At 34.2% G+C, this 21,625-nt stretch overlaps 1 protein-coding gene across 1 annotated transcript in view; it reads left to right on the top strand.

Moving 5' to 3' along the window:
* The first annotated feature begins 20,082 nt into the window (after nucleotides 1-20,082).
* Nucleotides 20,083-21,625, top strand: part of LOC144968512 (uncharacterized) — a 78,041-nt gene continuing 76,498 nt past the window's right edge. Inside the window, exon 1 of the mRNA XM_078906965.1 lies at nucleotides 20,083-20,314. Coding sequence (XP_078763091.1) covers nucleotides 20,302-20,314 — 13 coding nt within the window. The 5' untranslated portion in view covers nucleotides 20,083-20,301. The remainder of the gene's footprint in view (nucleotides 20,315-21,625) is intronic.

Raw genomic sequence — 21,625 nt, forward strand, 5'->3', positions numbered from 1 at the left:
AAACTTGGATAATCTCCGTCTCTGCGGGCCTTATGGCTCTGAAGAAAAAGATTTGAAAACATTCTTAATGAAATAGTGCCTGACACATCAAGAAAGAGATATAAAAGAAAAAGAAAACCATTCCAAAAAGTCAGTCTCGACTGCCCAAAATATCAGCTTGCCTCGATCTCAACTGTCCCAGTCGTGACAGGCTTAATTTTTGGGCAGTCGGGGCACGCTGATTAAAAAAATAAATTTTATGGATGTCTTTTTTTTGTCTTGTATTTTTCTTTCTTGTCTGTCCGGCACTGTTTCGTGTTGAATTATTCAGAGCTATATCTTACACCAGTGCCTGCATCCTCTAATGTGTCACTTTGATGGCTCCGAAGGACAAAAATCTATTTTTAATCAACATATTCATCAATAAAATGAAAAACAGCAGTAAAATTAATTCGTCGATATGTGGATTTTCAACAAATACTGCGTATGTACTCCGTTGATTCCTTTATATACCAACCTAATTATCGCTATCATTGTAGATTTTCATTTTGTCATTACTAAACGTAATTTTCCTTCAATTCATATCATCGATTTTCAGTTCAAGGGATTTTATGAAAAAAAATATAGATCTTTATCGATATTGTATATAATTACCATCCTCAATGTTTCCATTCTTCGTTAATAACTACAAGCTCTTTTTTTATCTCTCTTTTTACCATTATTCATATTTGAGTGAATGGTTTGCTGGTATAATGAGGAATTTTGAGTTGGTTTGGGGGTGGGGGGTGGGGGGGGGGCGGATTTCATCTCAAAGAAATAATTAAGATCTGTAATTTATTACTTCATTATTGCAAGAGAACCTTGTAAATTCAACACAATGTTTTGTTACTTTATATGTTTTTATCCAATCTGGCTAATCAAGTGCCCAAATAAATTAGGAAACAGTCAAACAAACAAAGTGAACATCTAAGCTTTTGATATTTTTGTATATCATCCAAGGTGTGCTCAAGCTCTTTACATGGGGCCTCAAGCCAACAGCTACACATAATATGAAGACAATACAAGACGCCTATGAGGCGGTGTTACATTTTAAAATTATTTGACAGAGAAAACACGGTTACCCATTATACTCCTGGGTTTGGTTAGAAAATGTAAGAACAGAACTTTTTCCAAGGATTCAATTGTACAGTAGGACTCGAACTAGATAAATATTTCTGTCTGAATGTTATCCTCAATATTTTTTAAATTCTTTTTGGTGTGTTTCTTTTTTGGTCATTTTTTCCGCAATAATCCTTATTTAACGAGTAAAATTCAGACACGATCCTGACCTTGTTAACACTTGTCAACTTTGCTGGCCCCGCGGTTTTACGCATTTTAAAATGAAACATATGCATCAAGATAAGGTGAATCATCATCTAGTCAGCTGATCCTGCGTAGGACGTTGCTTCCCGAACTTTCTTGCGAAACAGATTACGGTTTTCCGCCAGTCTACTTGCTTGAGTTGCTGTCATTCCCAGCCATTCACATATATCTTGTTCCCAGCTTCTTGTTGGTCTACCTCTTCCTCTCTTGCCGTCTACCCTTGTCTGCAGAATGTGCTTTTCTAATGATTCGTGGCGAGTCGTGTGGCCAAAATAGTTTAGTTTCAATTTCTTTACAGTTTGAAGAAGAATTGGTGATTTTATTCCGATCCTTCTCAGGACTTCTTTGTTTGTTTGTTTTTCAGTCCATGATATTCTGAGTATTTTTCTGTAGCATGCCATTTCAAAAGCTGTGATCTTTGTGCTCTCTGCTTTGCTGATAGTCCATGCTTCGCATCCATATGTTGCAGTTGGGAAAACAACACTTTTGAGGATTTTGATTTTTGTTTGAATGCACTGCCCTTTCCAGATATTATTCATCTTTTCTAGCTTTGATCTTGCCATTGCTAGTCTCCTCCTGATCTCTGGGGCCGATTTCCCGTTGTACTCAATCCTGGCTCCAAGATATTCAAAATTCTTTACTCTTTCTATTTCTTCTCCATTGATTTTTATGATGGCATCTGTTTTGCATTTGTCAGTATTCATGATTTTGGTCTTCTTTATATTCAGCTTAAGGCCTTTGGTCTCGCTATGTTCCTTTACAGATGTTATTAGATTCTCTAGTCCCCCCGGTGTTGTGGACAATAGTGCAGTGTCGTCTGCGTACCTCAGATCTTTTATGGGTAGACCTTGCATTTTAGGTTCGTTGTAATTACTTCTCCTGACATCGTTTTCCACATCTCGCATTATACCTTCAGTGTAAATGCTGAACAAATGGGGTGATAGAATACATCCCTGTCTTACTCCTTTTGTAACTTTGAACCATTCTGTTGTTCCGCTTTCTAGTTGTACCGCTGATTGTTGGTTCTCATAGAGGGATCTTATCAGGTTTCTAATTCTAGGATCAAAGTTCATCTCCAGGAGAGTTTCCCATAGTTTCTCATGATTAACACAATCAAAAGCTTTCGAATAGTCTATAAAACAAGTGTGGAGGCCAGAATTTACTTCTCGATGCTTCTGAATAATTTGACGCAAATTGAATATGTGGTCTCTTGTCCCTCTGTTTTTTCTAAAACCTGCCTGGGTGTTACTGACTTCTTCTTCCAGTTTACGTTCAATCCTGTTCATGATAATTTTTAGAAGGATTTTGCTTGCATGACTGATGAGTGATATTGTTCGGTAGTTGGAGCATAGTTGTAAGTCTCCTTTCTTAGGCAATGGTATAAAAATTGCTCTCCTCCAATCTGAGGGCCAAATTTCTTTCTCCCAAATTTTCGTACAAAGTCTTAGATATACTTCAACTCCTTCATCTTCGCTTGCTTTTATCATCTCAGCTTGAATGTTGTCACAACCTGGACTTTTCCTATCTTTAAGTGATTTAATTGCCCATTCTATTTCAGATTTTAGAGGTGGTAAGCTAGATTCTTCGTTTTCATTTTGCATGTTGTTTTGCAAAGGTTGGATTTCGTTTATTTGGTCTTCTGTGTACATATCTTCACAATATCTTTTCCACCTATTTGCTATGTCTTCTGCTTCTGTGAGGGGTTTACCTTGCTCATCTTTTATCACCCCTATTCGTGATTGAAAACTTTTTGTGATGGTTTTTATTTCATCATACATTTCCCTGGTCTTGTTTTCTCTCTGAAGGTCTTCTATTTTTCTGCATTTTCTCATGAGATATTCTTTCTTATCCGTTCTGCACAGCTTTTTCACTTCCTTAGCTATCTCTTTGTATACATTGCTATGAGTGCCATGAGTCGTCTTTGCGTCTTTCCTCTCTTTGATTTTGTTTAGTGTATTTTCACTCATCCATGGTTGTTTTTTGCCCCGTTTTTAGGAAGGTGTTTTTCAGCGGATTCCAAGTATATTTTCCTTGTCTCATTTGCGATCTCATCCGGTTCCTTTTCCTCGATATCTTGAAGTAGCAGTTGGAAACGATTCTTTACTTCAATCGCAAATTCTTCATTGATACTGTCAACTTCGTATCTAATAGGTCTTGTAACTTTTTTCTTCATTTTAAGCTTCAGTTTCAGTTTTGATATCAAAAGTTCGTGGTCTGGTCTGCTTTTGGTTTGGTCGTGACGTCTTGAATTATGGTGTTCCATCTTTTTTCAATCATGATGTAATCAATTTGGTTAAGGTGAATATGCATACAAAAAAGAATAAAATATGCAAAAATTATGCAAAGTACTCTTCCTAAAAATTGCAAGAATGTCCAATAAAAAAATTGAAAGATAAAGTTAAAATTCAACTCGTGCTTAGATATATTAAAAGTGAAAAAGTGACTCTATTTGCAGATCTGATAACCGGCCACAATCATGAGCTTGTTTTAATATTGTTGTAATGGACCATACAGTATTTTGCGTTGGTTCGTGAGTATTTCCAAAACAGAAATGAGCCCATTAATCATTTTGGTTGTCAGACCTGCAAATAAATACCCGTTGGTTCGTATCAATCAAATAACCCTTAAGTTATACAATATCACAATATCATAATATGCCCATTCCTAAAACATCTATCAATTCTAGCAGTATGAATATGTTATGTTCCGTTCACCTTCTCATAATCGACAAATCTATCTATGTCTAAATTTTATCCCCGATATTTTCAAAGTTTTCGTTTTTATCGAAATTACGATCCATATGTTACTTGTAGCTTAAACCTCTAAAGACATGATCCCGGCTGTGTTAACACGGCTTGTCGACTCAACTCTCTGTAAAAGGTCAACAGCTGACTATCAGTGTCATTGCCAGACCAAGGAGAAACTCTTGCCGCTCCTACACGTCATTATTGCTCTCCTTCTACGGCTAAACACATTTTTTTTTACAGTTTAGCCAGAAAAATTATAGATGACGAAGATGACGTCACTCCGGCCTTTATTGTTATTGTTTTTTGCCATCCGCGTTTATGAATAATTTTCACCAAACTGTATTAAAACCAAACTATAAACGTTTAAGGTTACACATAGTTTTGTATGTTGGTCCGTTATTCTTCCGGATGGCAATGTTGTGAGCTTCTTAGCCAAGCGCATACTATCCATACTTCAAATGATGCAACCCGTCACCTCAAAACAGTAGTACGCAGGTATAGTCTGAGAAAAAACAACAGGTTTTTAAAATTTTGGCCACAATACTCGTCCTTCAAATTATATCGATCGATTAATATGACCCTCATCATTTATTTTGGTCACAAATTTATTATCAGGTTTTAGCGATTATGCTTTTATCTTCTTTTTTTTTCTCTCTCTATTTTTCAACGCTTACTTTAGTAGGAAAAAAAAGTTAAAATATATTTTTAAAAAAAGCTATTTAGATCAGGAAGAACATTCCTTGAACAGGATGGCCGCGAATTTTCAAACTCAGTAATAACGTATTCGACTTTAAGGGCTGAGTCCGGAAAGTAAACACCAACGTGTGCTGAGAGTCTTACAGACTTCGAATTTTAATAAAATAGATTGTATAGGTCAGAGAGCGATTAGTGAGCTGGGTCATCGAAAAAGTCATTTGGCTTGGCAAATATTAACTTGGCATCGATAAAGCATCATAAACTTGGGAATCTCTCTCTCTCTCTCTCTCTCTCTCTCTCTCTCTCTCTCTCTCTCTCTCTCTATCTATCTATCTATCTATCTATCCATCTATCTCTCTCTCTTTCTTTTTCTCTCTATCGCTATCTATCTATCTATCTATCTATCTATCTATCTATCTATCTATCTATCTATCTATCTATCTATCTATCTATCTATCTATTTATCTATCTATCTATCTATCCATCTATCTATCTATCTTTCTATCTATCTATCTTCTATTCTCTATCTATCTTTCTATCTATCTATCTTCTATCTTATCTATCTATCTATCTATCTATCTATCTATCTATCTATCTATCTATCTATCTATCTGGCTATATATATATATATATTGCATATGATTTGAAAGTAATATTAAAAGCTTTCTGTCGAGACTGATAATATATATATATATATATATATATATATATATATATTGATTGATTGATTGATTGACAGATATATATATATATATGTATATATTAATATATATATATATATATATATATATATATATATATATATATATATATCTGTCAATCAATCAATCAACCAATATATATATATATATATAATATATATATATATATATATATATATATATATATATATATATATATATATTATCAGTCTCGACAGAAAGCTTTTAATATTACTTTCAAATCATATGCAATTCTGAAAATAACAGTTAATCAAAGGTAATCCTCTCTCGGCGTGCTTTATCAACAATGGACCATGCCAGTCATTTGTTTGGGTTTATTTTCGAGGTTATTTTTTGTTTGTTGTTTGTTTTTGTTTTTTTCTATTTTGCCATCATTTTTCTCGCAACATTTCCTGTTCTTATTCTTATTTTACGAGGTATTCTGTGAACAATAATGATTATTTCGACATATTTTGCGAAAAAAAAAAACTTCATCTCAACCATTCATAACTTCATAAACTCGGTTTTTAAAATCCTCTATAAAAATGTGTTTCGCACTACGTGAGAATATTAAGATAACGCTAGTACCATCGATAATATAATACGTTTATTAAAAATACTCACAATATTCGCCGCCGAATATAAAGTACCAACACACAAAATTATGTATAACGTTAATAGTCTGATTTATATAATTTAGTGAGAACTAATCATCAAAGTGGCTGTCCAAAAGCATAAACAAAAGAGCTGGATGACGTCATTTAGAAAATCTTTCAAAACAAAAAATGAATTAGTCCTGGTATTAAAAAGTCTTTTTACTGTTTCTTTCTATTCCCTTTTTTTTTGTTGTTTTATTTTGTTTTTGGATTTTAATCATAACAATATGAAATGGAATTTTTAAAGGATTAAAGCCTAGTAAGAAATTAGATCATGGTCGTGTTGAAAAAAAAAATCAATTCGCGTAGGTTCTTGATTCAACAAAAGAGAGCATGGATGTAGATCTAGTAGAATTATTTTTGAATATTAGCAAAGTGTTAATATTCACACTTTTTACTTCATATATCTATTTATTTCATTACGCAAAAGAGTCGTGATCACATCATAAAATCCGCTTGAACGCGATACAAACATTCTGTGAGATACCTACTTGGTTATTAGAATTTAAGGATTGAGATTTACGACCACCCCTACCCCTCCACACACCCTCTCTCCTTTGTGATTACGTCACATATCACTGGTCACGATTTTAAAAAAACCTGATATAGTTGGGTATGAAACAGTGCTAGACAAAGCAGGGAGAAAAATAAAATAAACATTTAGAAAAATCAGCCTTCCTCGACCAGAGACAATCTTCCCAATTCTGGCTTATCTTCTCTGTTGTAACAGTAACATGTGATCAGAATGTATAAAAGTCATAATATGATCAGATTCACAATGTTTTTCTCCTCTGGCTGGATACACTTTTATGCTCGTCGGAGAAGTATTTCATAAGGGCGTCCGCCAGTGTTCTGATAGTTTAGAACCAGTTACTAAGTTACTATACGTCATTACGAGGGAAGTGACGTCACGACTGTTGAAGCCTATTACAACGAAGAGCGATAAGATGGATCACAAACAAAGGATACATAGTAGAAATGACAGACACCGACATGAAGATTCTTGGATTACTGACACTCATTACACCCAGACAACAGTCACGACTCATTAACTTTTACAAATATCACTACGGTCAAATTAACATTACATTCAAATTTCAGTCTCAACTTTCGACCTGTCGACAAAGCGCTCGTGTACGACACATCCACTGACGTACAACTATTCCAGCCTCAAAAACATCTCACAGACAGTCAAGTTTCTGTTAGGCGATATTACATGTTCTTCCGAAAGAGACAACGCTGTTAACGGCGAGGTATTCATTTTACACCTGAGTACGGTGAGAGAATGTGAATAAAGAGCCTTTTCCAAAGACTCGACTATGCGCCGAGCGAGGTACGAACCCAGGACCTTCCGATCCGAAAGCGAGTGTCATACGACAAGACCACGTAGCGACACTCATACGTGACCCATCACCTCAAAACGGTATTTTTCTCGGGATGAATAGGACTCTTAAAAGAGACTAAAACGATACGTAGAAACGTGATTTTGGATCAATCTATTGTTTTTTTTTTTTTAAGTAGTCCTTCAGAGCCATGAGATACACTGACAAAATAGGCATTTGGAGAAGGTGGGTCACAAAGGAAGATACACTGACAAATAGGCATTTGGAGAAGGTGGGTCACAAAGGAAGATACAATTTTTGGAGAAAACAAAATCAAATTAAAAGTGTTTTGCTATGTTCAGCAGCGCAGCTTTCCGTTCTAATTAGTCATTTTGATATCCAGCTGCCAAAAGCTTTTTAACGAGGATCTTCCGAATTATTTACTCCATCTCCGGAAGGACTCGGCAGGAGTTGATCTAGCCTAGGTACCTAAAAAGGATAACTTGTTTGGAGAAAAAAAAATAATTCAAATAAAACGTGTTTTGCTACTGTTCATGAGCGCAGGCTTTCATTCTAATTAATCATTGTGATATCCAGCTGCCAAAAGCTTTTTAACGACCGCACCGTGCGCGCAGAACCTTCCGAATTATTTACTCCTTCCCCGGAAGTACTCGGTAGGAGTTGATCTCGCCTAGGTACCCGAAAAGGATTGGGGGTGTGACCACTGTTTTTTTAAACTATTTTATGCTAACGATTCATTTATGTTAAGCTCTAAGAGACTGTAACATTAGTCGGTGATAAAGCACATTAAATGTTATATTATTATTATTATATTATTATTATTATTATTATTATTATTATTATTATTATTATTATTATTATTGTTATTGCTATTATTATTTTATTATTATTATTATTATTATTATTATTATTATTATTATTATTATTATTATTATTATTATTATTATTATTATTATTATTATTATATTATTATTATTATTATTATTATTATTATTATTATTATTATTATTATTATCATTATCATTATTATTATTATTATTATTATTATTATTATTATTATTATTATTATTATTATTATTATTATTATTAGCATCATAGATGAATATTGATGATTTTACTTTTAAAACGACAAGAAAAAGATATGAAACGTTAGTTTTTGTCAATATATGAAACGACAGCTACTGCGTTCAATTAACCCTCTCCTATAGGAAAAACCGTCACATTTGTTACGATGTAACCAACAGTTTTCTTATTTTGATTATATTTTGTTAAAGTTATAGCTATAGAAACTTGACACTGTGTTGCAACAGAGCTAATTGTTCTGAACAAAATATAGAATATGTTCGTTATTATTCTGTTTGAAAAATGTATTTTTGTGTTAGGTGAGTATGAAGTTTCGGGTAAAATTCTGAAAATAACTGGTAAGGAGAGAGTTACACATATTAACTTTACACCAAGTTTCATTCATATTTATGACAATAAGTTCAATTTTTATCACCTAAATCGTCCCGACATAGATATTTCCGTTTTGAGGCGATAAGTCACATTTAAAAAGTGTATTTTGAAGCTGGAAAGTGTCAGTTTTTATCGTGTTATAAACATTTCCTATCTCTTAACGTTGCGTGACTTCCTACTTTAAAAAAAAATAATTGAAATGTTCACAGGCGTGTAGTGATGTATGAAATTTGAACATAATGAAAACTAAAATTAGATTCCAGTGAAGGTTTCATCCTTGGGGCCATCTCACTGAGGGATGAGGCTTGGTATGATTCTTGAGTGTCATGTTTTCTTGTGGTGCTTTCCAGTGTGTGCGAGTCATTCTTAGAATAAATAGCAATGTTTGGTTTTTGGTTATGAACAGAAAATGTTTTAATAATAGGGATGAGGGTCATTTTTACTGTTATTGATATGGTTATTTACCGGGTGTCATCTCCCAGCGCACTATCTGTTTCTTCTTTTCCTTCTTCTGTCCTTCTGCTTGTCCAGACTTGTCCGTTTTCTCTCCTCCGCGTCATCGTGGTTGTCGTCTTTCTTATTAACCTCATTCTCATAATAATGATAATAATAATTAGTGCCGCGCTGAAGACCGGTCTGGACCGCGGTCCGACGGTCTTTTAGCTGTGAACCGAAGACCGGTCCCAGAGGGGAAGACCGGCGGCGGTCCTCACTTCTTATCACCTTTCAACTAGTGCGGGGCGGTCCTTGCAAGGACCACGGTCCTACGGTCTCGCGCCATAGCCTACTACTTCCCCAGCGATTCGTTGCTTCGGTTGCCTATCTTCCACCAATCACCACCCATCCCACTTAATTAATCGCACCCACCCCCTTTGCCATACACTAAACGACACAGACGACCATACAGGCAGACGACCACCAACCTCCACTCCGCAAACCGCCCTTTCGTGTGTGAGATGGGGGGGGGGGGGGGGGGGACAGGAGGCGCACGCCTTGGACGATTCCATTATACGGGGTAAATTTCAAAATTTACTACACCATAATGAACGCAATGACAATGATCTATGGTGAAGGCATGACCCCTCTTCTCTAATGGGTTATTGTTTGAAATGTATGTGACTACAAAAGATGTGTGTGTTTGTGTGTGTGTGTGTGTGTGTGTGTGTGTGTGTCGAACCTAGCAAGTAGCAAATCCGATTTTTTGTTTTCTTTTGTCCATCTCTTGTCACCACTCCTTTCTATCGCAGTGTTGTCATTTAAAATAATACAATAATATTAAAATTTCGTTTGGTGTTTTTACTAATCAAATAATATGAGTTTCATTAGTTTCTTCCTTCCAAAAACCCAGTTATAACGTCTGAATTTTATAAAAGTCCAATAGAATATTTGGGGACCCCGATAGCTCAGTTGATAGAGCACTCTCTTTATACGCAAAGGGCCAGAGATCGATCCCGGGTGCAGTCGATTTTTTTCTGAATCCCTGTCTACTCAGCAATGAATGGGTAGCTGAGTTTGTTAGATCTGGCGAAAAGTCACCATCGACCCCTCTTATCACCTCATCCACCCCCTCTTATTATAACTTCACGTCTCTCTCTTACTCTTCAATGCTCGCTGCCCTCTAATGTGTGTGTGTGTGGGGGGGGAGGGGGTGGGTAGGAGTTGCGTGTGTGTATCAACGCCACGAACAACTCGATCAACGCCTTGGGCGATGCCATTATCTCCGTTAATGGGGATAAATTTCAAATTTTATTAAATTATCGAAGTAACAATGAAGTACGGTGAGCAAATAAAGAAGGCATCACCCCTCTTCTCTAATTAGGTTACAATTTGAAATGAGTGTGACTACTCCGTGTGTTTTACTCCTGTAGACCACGGTTTTCATCGTGTAGCGGTCTTTAACGGTTCATGAATGAACGATCCCACGGTCTCAAAGGTCAAACCGGTTCGAATTTCCAACAGTCTCTCAGGAATGTTCAATGTCGAAAAGGACCGGTCCTTGCGGTCTTCATTTCCCAAGGACCGTAGGACCGTGTTCTTAAGCTTGCCAAGGACCGCCCCGCACTAATAATAATAATAATAATAATAATAATAATAATAATAATAATAATAATAATAATAATAATAATAATAATAATAATAATAATAGCATGCTGCTAGCAGTATGGTGTTGCTGATGTTGCTCTTCTTCTTCTTCTTCTCCTTCTTCTCCTCCTTTTTCTTTTTCTTCATTTTCCTCTTCTTCTTTTTTTTTTCTTTTTCTTCTTCTTCCCAAACTTCGCGAAGTTTTATTTGTGCCAAGATTAGGGTCATTTAAATCGATTGATATAATTTGAAGGTCGAATTTTTTGGCCAAATTTTTAAATATGGATTTTCCCAGAGTACGGCAAATTAATAGATATTGGGCTAAGGTTTGTGTATACATGATGTTTTTTCTCTCTGCAGGATAAGCTTTACAAAACAGTACAAATTTCTTACAGCTATCTATAACAAATCTTTTTTTTTTCTTCAAATTATGTAATGTGCGAAACAAATATTGAATTGTATGGAATATGACGATTTCAGTACAAGAAAGCACTAACATCATTTGTTCAACCAAAGAGAAAGAATATACTATTTTTAAGGCGCTAAAAAGTAAAATGTCATATCTTGGATCATTTCAACTTTCAATTCACTATTCGACCGCTGTTGTTTCACTCCGACATCATAGCAAGTTAACGAGTACGTTCCCCGAAACTAAACGATCGACCAACGACGAGATAGAAAACAGTTTATAAACTCGCGCGCCGGGCGTCGTGTGGCGTCGCCTAAGGACAGATCCTGTTTTCTCGCTCGTCGTTGGTCGGTCGTTTAGGTTCGGGGAATGTAATCGTTAACTTGCTAATACTGGTTTGAGACGATTGAACACATAATATATAGCTCACCGTCTCAAAAAGGTAATATATCGGGATGAACCGAACCCCCAAAACAGTGAATTTATAATTTAGAAATACGAACTTTAAGATAGTTTCAATGTGAGACATTGTATTAATTATCCGTCATAGAGATAGTATGCGCTTGGCTAAGAAGCTCACAACATTGCCATCCGGAAGTATAACGGACCAGCACACAAAACTGTATGTAACCATGATCGTTTATATTCAGGTTAATACAGTTTAGTGAGAATTACTCATAAACGCGGATGGCAAAAATCAATAACAAAGACCTGAGTGACGTCAACTTCAAACTATCTATAACGAGAAGAAATCAAACCCAAATTTCATATTAGCTGTGTCTATAGATAGTTCGCAGATGACGTCACTCAGGCCTTTGTTATTATTTTTGCCATCAGCGTTTGTGAGTTGTTCTCACTAAACTGTATTAACCAGACTATATAAGTTCGTGGTTACACAGAGTTTGTGTGTTGGTCCGTTATACTTCCGGATGGCAATATTGTGAACTCCTTGGCCCAGCGCATTCTATCTATAAAGCCTAGATAACGAAACTGAATTTGAAGTTAAACTAATTATAATAATGCGTTTTACTGCCAAGGGCTGAAAGAATGTATATTCTTTTTTTTCTTGAAAATGTTTTTTTTAAAAAGAACTGTCGAAACAAGTCTAATATTTTTGAATTTGAAATCGTTGTTCACAATCAAAACCAAACTGACCAACCTGTACTTATTTGCAGGTCTGATAACCCAAAGTGTTTTGAGCTCATTGTCGTAATGAAAAGACTCTCAACCCAACGCGGAAGCGAGGACGAGAGACGCATGCGCACAACCAACATGACGTTCTCTCTCTAATAACTTTTCCGCCGGTGACGTCACAGACTATGGGTGACGTCCAATCAAGGGACGCTACTCTTCCGCTAATCTCATTCCCTGTATCCATTACAACAACGTTACAGCAGGCCTATAGTTACGTTTGGTTATCATCCCTGCTAATATGGGCACATAGGTATCGACACAATACCGTTTTGAGTCGTCGGATCACAAACTATTTTGAGACAATACGTCACAGTCCTACGGGCTTAACTAATATTTAATTCAAGTGTGTCTTCCATTTTATACTTGTGTTGTTACCCCATCGACGGCTTACATCATATCATTATGTACCTTCATATTCATTAGTGCGGGGCGGTCCTTGGCAAGCTTAAGGACCACGGTCCTACGGTCCTTGGGAAATGAAGACCGCAAGGACCGGTCCTAGGACCGGTCCTTTTCGACATTGAACATTCCTGAGAGACTGTTGGAAATTCGAACCGGTTTGACCTTTGAGACCGTGGGATCGTTCATTCTTGAACCGTGAAAGACCGCTACACGATGAAAACCGTGGTCTACAGGAGTAAAACACACGGAGTAGTCACACTCATTTCAAATTGTAACCTAATTAGAGAAGAGGGTGATGCCTTCTTTATTTGCTCACCGTACTTCATTGTTACTTCGATAATTTAATAAAATTTGAAATTTATCCCCATTAACGGAGATAATGGCATCGCCCAAGGCGTTGATCGAGTTGTTCGTGGCGTTGATACACACACACAACTCCTACCCCCCCCCCCCACACACACACACACATTAGAGGGCAGCGAGCATTGAAGAGTAAGAGAGAGACGTGAAGTTATAATAAGAGGGGGTGGATGAGGTGATAAGAGGGGTCGATGGTGACTTTTCGCCAGATCTAACAAACTCAGCTACCCATTCATTGCTGAGTAGACAGGGATTCAGAAAAAAATCGACTGCACCCGGGATCGATCTCTGGCCCTTTGCGTATAAAGAGAGTGCTCTATCAACTGAGCTATCGGGGTCCCCAAATATTCTATTGGACTTTTTTAAAATTCAGACGTTATAACTGGGTTTTTTGGAAGGAAGAAAACTAATGAAACTCATATTATTTGATTAGTAAAAACACCAAACGAAATTTTAATATTATTGTATTATTTTAAATGACAACACTGCGATAGAAAGGAGTGGTGACAAGAGATGGACAAAAGAAAACAAAAAATCGGATTTGCTACTTGCTAGGTTCGACACACACACACACACACACACACACAACACAACACACATCTTTTGTAGTCACATACATTTCAAACAATAGCCCATTAGAGAAGAGGGGTCATGCCTTCACCATAGATTATTGTCATTGCGATCATTATGGTGTAGTAAATTTTGAAATTTACCCCGTATAATGGAATCGTCCAAGGCGTGCGCCTCCGTTCCCCCCCCCCATCTCACACACGAAAGGGCGGTTTGCGGAGTGGAGGTTGGTGGTCGTCTGCCTGTATGGTCGTCTGTGTCGTTTAGTGTATGGCAAAGGGGGGTGGGTGCGATTAATTAAGTGGGATGGGTGGTGATTGGTGGAAGATAGGCAACCGAAGCAACGAATCGCTGGGGAAGTAGTAGGCTATGGCGCGAGACCGTAGGACCGTGGTCCTTGCAAGGACCGCCCCGCACTAGTTGAAAGGTGATAAGAAGTGAGGACCGCCGCCGGTCTTCCCATCTGGGACCGGTCTTCGGTTCACAGCTAAAAGACCGTCGGACCGCGGTCCAGACCGGTCTTCAGCGCGGCACTAATATTCATACTGAAAACCCAAAACAAAAACATCAATAGGAATGGAAAATGACAAATATCGGGTATCGCTGAATTCTCGCCAGAAGGAATCTATAAGATATTTTGAAATATAACGCTAATGCATTAGTCTGTGATGTTAGATCGATACTTTGCTTTGTTACAGTATCTAGTACTCGGGTCGTGGAATTAGAATTATAGGAAGAGAGTGCGGGAAAGTGAGAGAGATGGAGAATAAGTGAGAGAAAGAGGGAGAGAGAGAGAGAGAGAGGGAGAGAGAGAGAAAGAGAGAGAGAGAGAGAGAGAGAGAGAGAGAGAGAGAGAGGGAGAGGGAGGGAGATATGGGGGAATATAAAATTTCATCAAAGTTATAATAACCCCTTCATCACTATGAGGGGGGTGGGCCAAAAAACAAGAGAGAGAGAGAGAGAGAGAGAGAGAGAGAGAGAGAGAGAGAGAGAGAGAGAGAGAGAGAGAAGAGAGGTGGAAGATGGAAATTAAAATAGAGAAAGAGAGGAAGTGAGGAAGAGTAATATGGGATCTGATTTAAGAATTTCCTCAATGTGATAATAGCCCCTTCATTATTAAGACGTATACCATCAGTTTGTTTCCAGTGAAGTCCCTGGGGCTTAATATTAACAAACACAGGGTTAGTCTTATATGTATGTATGTATGTATGTATGTATATATGTATGTATGTATATATGTATATATATTATATATATATATATATATATATATATATATATATATATATATATATATATATATAATTGAGGGGAGTTAGCTGGAACCACGTATGGACGCTCGACAAATTCGTGGAACGAATTATTAATTATTTGTTCTGACGTCGATTTTTAAAAACACATATTATCCTACAATATTGTTTCGTCCAGAGTTCCTGGAGTCTTCAGTAAGTTGAATTGAGGTGTCTGGGAGGAATGTTGTTGTATCTTGTCAGTTGACGCCAATGTTGTTTCCGTATGCAAGCTGCTCATGCGTATATATATATATATATATATATATATATATATATATATATATATATATATATATATGTGTGTGTGTGTGTGTGTGTGTGTGACTGTATGTGTGTGTATATATGCAAACTGGGTGTATTGTTGGCGTAGGCGTTATTTGGTGTAGTGGTTGTATCACTGGATTATGTATTTTCCTGTGTAAGCACGTGGCGAATATCTCTCTTTTCAATTTAGTGTGGTGTTTTGGGTTTGTTTTTTTTTTTGTTTTTTGTTTTTTTTACTATATTATGATATTTCTCTTTAAGGATTGCATTTTTTGTTTTTACTGTGTAGCTTTTTTGTTTTGATACGATGTTCCATGTGATGTTGTATACAGTATTTATTTATTTATTTATTTACTTGTTTAATTATTCTCACCTTGTTATGTTATATCCTCCGACAACGCTGTTTCATCCGTGCTGGAATCTTCCAGCAAAATGTAGGACAGGCACTATTGATGCGCTAGTACAATGGGTGGTTTTCGACAAATACAATGCTGTTCCGGCCAGTTATTTATTTTACACATAAATGCGATGGGAGAATATAAATAAATAGTCTCTTCCAAGAACTCAACTCTGCCATATCCAGAGCGGGACTCGAACAAGCCACCTACCAGTCCGAAGGCACGTTTAGATTTATTTTTTTACATTGGATGTCATTATAGTCGACCGGTATACTAGTATACTTGTTTTCTGACCAAAATGTTAAAAGACGTTTTGTCAGTAAGTGCCAGAATGGATATTAACCATTTAATACTGCCCTACTCTGAATTTTTTAAATTTGGCCAGAACACTCGTCCTTCAAATATCGATCGATTTAGATTACCCTCACCTTGGTGAAAAAAATCTCAAACCTAAGACTTCGGACGAGTTTTTTTTTTGGTCAAAATTTAAAATTCGTGCCTTTCTAGACTACGGCAGTTAACTGGTTAAGGATAAGATATATTCACTTCTCCTCGCAATGTTTACAATGTTTTTTTAAAGCAAAAAAGACCACAACAAAAACCCTTGATATAGAATATTTATTCAACTCAAACAAAGGTTTTGAAAATGTTTATTCATTGGAATCGAAATGGAATTCCACGAGCATGATTGAAATTCTACTGGCTAGTCGTTCGTGGTGAAGTGGTAACTTACCTGCCTTTGGATCGAAAAGTAGCGGGTTGGACCTCTGGTGAATAAGATTCTAATATGTGACTCTTCGTCTCAAAACGGTAATATGTCGGGATAAATCGGAAAGTGACTTTTAATGAAAGTGATAAGTAATATGAACCTTGGGTCTATTGCAATGTAAGAAAATGTATTTTTTCTGAACAACCAGGAATAGAATTTAACATGAATTCTCATAATTTGTGGTTATAAATTCAATGCCCATCACTTAGTTCATTCTGACATAAGACCGTTTGGAATTGGTAGGTCACAAAGGTGATCAATTATCTCAATACGGTAATATGTCGTAATAAACCAGATGTCGAGAAATCAATGTTAAAAATTAGATAATCAGAAACATCAAAGTTCAAGGGGTTTTTTCACTTTAAGATTCTACATTTACTCTCCCTAGTAAAAAAAATATATATGAGGCTCTATCAATAGGTCGATTTTGCTACAAAAATACTTCAATGACAAGGTATTTTGAAAAAAAAAACTAAGTAAACTATTTGCTTTCATCAGTTTTCCTGGGTTGAAAAATGAAAAACAAACAAAACAAAATATAACAAAACAAAACAAACAAAAAACCCACGATCAAGCATCAGAATTGTAGAAGTTAAAACTTTTAAAAACGTCGAATAACTGTGGACAAAATTGATATTCTGTCCACTCATTTTTGATCCTTCAAGAAGCTATTTCCGCTATTCTATCGGAGCCAGATTGGCAGTTTTTGGTTTATTTTACATTAGTCAACTGGTAGAAATTGAAGAAAACGGATTATTTCTTGAGTTTTTGAAAACAGCTTATTATTGGAGTATTTTTGTGGCGAACATTTCGCACAGCCTCGTATTATTATAGCTTTGGCCCAAGTCCCATACAATGCTTCGTTAGGTTTCGTGTTTGAGAGTTTTTGCCAAGACGAGGGTCATTTAAATCGATCGATATTTAAAGGACGAGCTCTATGTTTTCAAAGTTATTTAGTCATGGGATAATTTGGTGGCGAATCTTTTCGAAGACGACCTTTTGCCACAGTCTCGTATGCTCAAGTTTGAAATGCGAACCTGGATGGAAATAACGTTACCTTTATCGGAAAACAAACCGTAAATTCGCCTTACATACGTCTTCTCATTTATGTTAAGTGTTGTAGTTGAATTCCGTCCCTCTTTGAGCATATATTTGAGGAAATTGCGTTATGTAAGAACCCATGTTTTGAAAAATGCAATCAAATTGTAATACAAAAACTAAGTAACTCTACATTGTTAGAATTCTAAAGAAATTTGCTCATTATTTTACGGATACGATTTATCAATTGATAATGTATATGTAATAGTATATTTCTTTTTCTATTCCAGGTTCTTTTCTGATGTCTTTGAGATGACCAGCATTCAAATTATATTCTCGACAAATAGTTTCCAAGAAGCAATGGAGTGTTGCTGTTGTTGTCTTAACACCTTGTTAACACAGTTTCTCAACGTCTGACGCCTCTGTATAATCGTGTAATTGTGTATAATTAAGTAATCAATCTTTATAATGCGGATCATCATTATTCATTGACGAAGTATTTCGTATACAATTTATTTTTAAAGCAAATGAGTGAAAAAATAACTGCTTTAGACTAATTATCATAATCATAAAGATAATGATTATGATTGTAATAGTGATAATGATGATAGTAGAGTGACAGTGAAAATAATCGTTATAATAATAATAATAATAATAATAATAATAATAATAATAATAATAATAATAATAATAATAAATAATAATAATAATAATAATAATAATAATAATAATAATAATAATAATAATAATAAAATAATAATTAATAATAATAATAATAATAATAATAATAATAATAATAATTATTATTATAATATTAATATTATAATATATATATTAATATATATATTATATGATGATGTATAATAATATAAATAAATAATAATAATAATAATAATAATAATAATATAATAATAATAATAATAATAATAATAATAATAATAATAATAATAATAATAAAAGAATAGTAAAAAAATAAAAAATAGATAAGAAAAGTAATAATAATAATAATAATAATAATAATGAATAATAATAATAATAAATAATAATAATAAATAATAATAATAATAATAATAATAATAATATAAAATAATAATAATAATAATAATATAATAATAATAATAATAATAATAACATTATAATGGTAAGAATATATGATAATATAATGATGATAATTGATAAATAATAAATATATAATAATAATATATAATAATATATAATAATAATAATAATATAATAATATAATAATAATAATAGTAATAAAAATAAAATAATAATAATAATAATAATAATAATAATAATAATAATAATAATAATAATAATAATAACAATAATAATAATAATAATAATAATAATAATAAAATTTAATTAATAATAATAATAATAATAATAATAATAATAATAATAATAATAATAATAATAATAATAATAATAATAATAATAATAATACAGAGAGTAAACAACTTTACTGCGTAAGACATCAGTGCCAACAATATAAGATGCAAAACTTCGACTAACACTCCAAATAAAGTTATAATATATATATATATATATATATATATATATATATATATATATATATATATATATATATATATATATATATATATATATATATATATATATGTATATACCCTCGGAGATTTCTTTTAAAAATTTAATCCATTAATAAATGAAAGTGAGGATTGGATGATGGCAATCTGTCGGATAGATGTTAAAGGAATGAATGGCCAAAGGACGAGATACAAACAATCAAATGGTTAAACCTGACGGATCGTCTGGCACCTTTCATAACCTCTCGTTCAGATCTTATCTTACAACAAATCTAACTGACACAGCCAAAGGTTGAATTGTAGCGAAAGAATTTAAAATAAAATGAAAGAAAGATTTGAGAGTTAATAGTTTTTTTTTTTACACTTTACATTTTACAAGTAAATTGAACAAAAAAAAAAAAAGAAATAATGATGATGGTGATGATGATGATGATGATGATGATGATATTGATGATAAAAATAATTATAATTATGATAATAGCAATGATTATGATAATAATTATCATAATAATAATAATAATAATAATAATAATAATAATAATAATAATAATAATAATAATAATAATAATAATAATAATAATAATAATAATAATAATAATATAATAATAATAATAATAATAATAATAATAAGAAGAAGAAGAAGAAGAAGAAGAAGAAGAAGAAGAAGAAGAAGAAGAAGAAGAATAAAAGTAATAATAATGATTGCAATAATGAATGAATGATAACAAATAATAATGAAAGGGCAGTACCTTTTAACAAAAACATGTACTAGACTGCATCATTTATTCTGAGAATCTCTTAATATTAATTGACAGGGTATGAATAACTCCTAACATGAATGCAAAGCATTAATTTACGCTAAGACCATTCGGCTTTGTGTAATCTTAAGATTGTGTCAAATAAGATTTATTCATAATACACGTAAGACCAAACAAACAGACTTACACTGGTTTGATTAATATTGTTCTTCTCCGAAGGACGACAGGTTCGAATTTTTTGCCATGGATAATTCAAACTAACAGTCACAAGTGGATATGACTCCACCGGGTAAGTCATATGGCTAATATTAATACTATTCTATTATCGTCACCATCATCATCATCATCAGTATTGTCATTATCCGTATCATCATTTAATCAATATAACCACTCTCTGTCATTATTATATTTCTCACCGTCAACATTGTAATCAATCTCAGTCAAAAGAGGTTTTATGTTATTCATCTCCAGCATCATAATCATCATCATTATCATCATCGTGGTTATGATCATAATCAACATTTCCCTCATAATCATCATCATTATCACAAATTTGTAAAATAACTGACATTTCGAAACGGAAAAAATTCAAGTCGTGTGTCGCTGTCGTCGTTGCCGTCATCGTTATCATAATCATCACATCATCATCATCATCATCATCATCATCATCATCATCATCATCATCATCATCATCATCATCGTTATCATCAACGGCATCATCATCATCGTTATCATTAACACAAATTTCAAAATAAATGAGCTTTACAAAACGCTAGGTTAATGATAACTCAATAGAAAACTGACTTCATGTTTCGCTGTCGTCGTCGCCGTTATCGTTATCATCATCATCATCATCATCATCATCATCATCATCATCAACAACAACAACAACAATAACAACAAAACAATAGCATCATCATAATTATTATCAAAAAGTTCAAGATAACGGAGATTTTGAAAGCAAACATTTAATAAAATCCACAATAAAAAATAAAAAAAAACAAATATCAATTATCATGTAATTGTAATCAAATTATGGATTCTTTTACAACATTCGACACCAATTGTCTCAAAATATTGCTATGTCGTGATGACCTAGATGCTCGACATTGAATTTTAAGCTTATCTTATCGATGCTACGCGTTTAGGTAAAATACTCACAACATCCGCCAGCCGTATATAACGAACCAACACACAAAACTATTATAGTCTGATGGATATAATTTAAAGAGAACTAATCATCGAAATGGCTCTTTGAAAACGACAACAAAGAGCTGAGTGATGTTTATTTCTTTCCTTCTATAAAAAGAATGCAGTTGGCGTCACTCAGCTCGTTGTTATTGTTTTTAGACCGCCAGTTGGATGAATTAGAAAAGATTTAAACCCTTCCGCGCGGCTTGTTAGATGTCGTCACCAATGCATTCCACGAAGGAAAAAAGATAATTCATTAAACAAACGCTTGATGTCAACAAGAATCGCCCTTGCTGTCCAAAGTGAGCCAATCGGAGGTTAATGATCTTGCCCAAGGAAAAAAAATGAAATTGTCTGAAGCAGGGGTTTTCAGGTCACATTGAAATGCCGTAACCAATCAGTCACCTCG

Source organism: Berghia stephanieae, chromosome 3, assembly GCF_034508935.2.
Source record: "Berghia stephanieae isolate SIO BIC M18660-M18661 chromosome 3, UCSD_Bste_1.3, whole genome shotgun sequence".
Taxonomy (NCBI): Eukaryota; Metazoa; Mollusca; class Gastropoda; order Nudibranchia; family Aeolidiidae; genus Berghia; species Berghia stephanieae.